Raw genomic sequence first — 3,015 nt, forward strand, 5'->3', positions numbered from 1 at the left:
TCCCCGTCCTTAGTAAGTCATCAGGAGTGTGTGGAAGTTTAGCGGTCTGTGTGTTCTCCGCAGCACTGTCTGGGACACCTGTCCTTCCCAGTCCCTGTCCTTAGTAAGTCATCAGGAGTGTGTGGAAGTTTAGCGGTCTGTGTGTTCTCCGCAGCACTGTCTGTGACAGGGAAAAACTAGAAGCAACTTGAATGTCCACAGCTAGACCTTGGTGCCTGGGTCGTCCCTGAGAGGGTGCTGTGCAGGCATTCAGTGAGGAAGTCAGCGCTGTGTGGGGACATCACGTGGTGAACAGATACTGTTAGACCGTGAGGGCAGGTTCTCAGCCAGCAGGTGCGCCACGCTGGCTCTCCTCCAGTCTATTTACATATGTAGATGCGCTTTTTAAAAAGCCTGAAAGAACAGATAGCAAAATGTTAATAGCGCTCACCTACGGATGGCCATCATAATTTTTTAATTGTAATGTTTTCTTTTTCCCTCTCTTTATTTTCTAAACTTGCTGCCATAAGCATGTGTCTTTTAATCCTTTTTAAAGAAGACCATAAGTATAAGCTTGAGAATCGGTGCCCCCAGCTCACTCACGTGTCTCCCTGCCCCCACTCCCCAGAGTGACAACTTTGTTGCTGTGGCAACTGAGACGGTCTTCAAATGAAAAGTGACTCTCCCGGCTGAGATGTGTGGTGTGGACATGGCTTTCTGACGAGGAGCCGTGAGATATGTCTTCCATTGCTGATTAAGCCCTGACCCTTGGCTTATAAACAGATTATTTCTTTCTCGTTCTTTAATCTTCATACCAAGTAGACAGGTGGCAGTAAAGGGACGCTAGCCAAGTACCTGCTGCAGGTGGCAGCGGGTCTCCTATCCGTTCACAAATCATCCAGAGCTCACCTCTCTGCCCATTTCCGGCCGCATCCATCTCGGCTGATAAATCCTAACACGTGGCGTGTTCCCCGTGCGTAATGAGTTCTCCCAGCCGTGCCCTTCCCTCAAGACAGTGAAAGAGGACGATTGGACAGTGCCCCACCCCCCCGTTTGCTCCCAGTCTGTCTGACTTTCCCTGACATCACTGGTAGCTGCACACTTCTCGCAGGATCTTGGACCTGACCTTTGTGTGTCTTGCTCTATGCCCAGTCCCGACTGACCAGCCAGAGTGAGGCCATGGCCCTGCAGTCGATACGGAACATCCGCGGGAACTCCCACTGTGTGGACTGCGAGACGCAGAGTGAGTGTGCTGTGCGGGGCAGCTGGGCTGGGGGCTCGGGCGGGAGAGAGAGGGCCCCGCCTGGCATGCTCCACCGCCCGGGAGCCATGGAGCCACACAGGTCCTGCTTAGTGGGTAAAAGTTCACGATTTGGGGGGAATTAAAGAATTCCGTTGCATTTTGCGTTAGCACAGTACCCACCGTGCGAGCCTCGCTCTCTGCAGCCTGCATCCCGTGGGTCTTGCTGTGCCCCTGACGTCGTAATGAGTAGTGACTATACAGGTGCAGAGGACCCGGCCCCACACTCATACTGTGCCGTGTCTGGGAAGCGTCCTTCTGCTTAACCAGGGATCACTTTTTTGTTTTTCCATAAAAATAGAGTGTACATGGCTTACTCCTACCCAAAGATTTCTGGGTTTTGTGGGTTTTAAATTTCCAAATTGTGTTTTGCCATGAAATAATGTCTTTTCTTAAAATCTTAAATTCAGTGCATGCTGAAACCTTTGATCGCATGGGTAGAATTCATAATTACTGCCACGTACTGTGGACCCACAGCCCGTTTTATTTCATGCTTCCTGTTGTCCAGGGTATGATAGCTTTTCCCTTTTGAGAAAGTTGTCCATGTCCTTGAGGGTAGGGGCCTTGCTTTCCATTCTTTAAATCCCAGCCCTGAGCACAATGTTAGAAACAGTGAGTGAACTTCTTCTGCTCACTTTTTGTTGTTGTTCGGTGGCGTTTTGAGAAGGAGATGTAGTTCACACTGATAGGCACAGCACCAGGCTCGGTGCGCCCTGGGAAGCAGACGCACACCGTGCGGTTGGCCAGTTGTCCTGGAGCCTGAAGCCTCATGGGCACAGCACTGGGCCAATGACCACAGACCACGTGCCATAGAGAAGACTGCCGGGGGATGGGGGTGACTCAGAGCAGGCCTCGTGTAGGGCTGACGTGGCAGTGAGGCTCTGAGGATGGGCAGGCCTGTGCAGTGGGGTGACCCGGACAGCATAGGAGTAAACAGAGCCGAGGCTCAGGCAGGAAAACCGGCTAAAGCCAGCAGGGCTGTGGGGGCTAAGTGGGAGCATTTCAGCGCTGGTGTTCTACGTGCAGTGGAGGGAAGATGTCGGGGTTTCAGAGCAGGGAGCTCCTGGGCTGTGTACAGAGGGATCAGTCTGGCCACTCCACTGGGGACAGAGTGGAATAGAGAGGCAGAGCCAGGAGGCGCACAGCTGCCAAAAGGCCACCGTTCGGGGAGATTGCGGCTCTGTGCTTGGACAGGTGGTAGGAGGAGGGTGCCCCTGGGAGGACGACAGCTGGGACCAGGAGATGAGTAGATGTGAGCCAGGAAGGGGCCAGGGGTCCAAACAGGGCGGAGCATGGTGCGCAGCTGGTGACAGGGCTCCCGTGAGGTGAGGTGAGGAAGGCAGGTTCAGTTCCATTCTTGCTAAGACAAGACAGGCCCAGGCAAAGACATGGGCAGGGTGGGGCAGCAGGTGTCTACAAGGTTCCAGATGGAAACACACGTGGAGCCGGGGGTCGGGCTGCAGACAGTTGTGGGGCTGGGGGGTAACTGGAGCCGTAGGCTAAAAGACAGCACGGAGTCAGACACAGAAGCCTGTAGGACCCTGAGGTGAGGGGCCAATTCAAGAGGAGAGGCAGGGGAGAGACCAAGATGAAGCAATGAGAAAAGTTTGAGGAAAATCCAGAGAGGTTGTTGACCTGAAAGGCATCAGAAATGAGTGCTGGGGATGGTGGAGGAAGTGGACACCCACACAAGGTCAGGGGATATGACGGCAAGAAGGGTGCCCTGGAGGGGCTGG

General features: G+C 53.7%; 1 protein-coding gene across 2 annotated transcripts in view; it reads left to right on the plus strand.

The window, feature by feature from the left end:
* The window catches only part of AGAP1 (ArfGAP with GTPase domain, ankyrin repeat and PH domain 1), a 544,145-nt gene that overhangs the window by 480,998 nt on the left and 60,132 nt on the right, over nt 1-3,015 (plus strand). For both annotated transcript variants that reach the window (XM_023518254.1, XM_012810434.2), the window contains one exon: nt 1,132-1,222. In XM_023518254.1, coding sequence (XP_023374022.1) covers nt 1,132-1,222 — 91 coding nt within the window. The remainder of the gene's footprint in view (nt 1-1,131; nt 1,223-3,015) is intronic.

This window comes from Otolemur garnettii, unplaced genomic scaffold (genome assembly GCF_000181295.1).
Source record: "Otolemur garnettii isolate 467f Iridium unplaced genomic scaffold, OtoGar3 scaffold00133, whole genome shotgun sequence".
NCBI classification, from domain to species: Eukaryota; Metazoa; Chordata; class Mammalia; order Primates; family Galagidae; genus Otolemur; species Otolemur garnettii.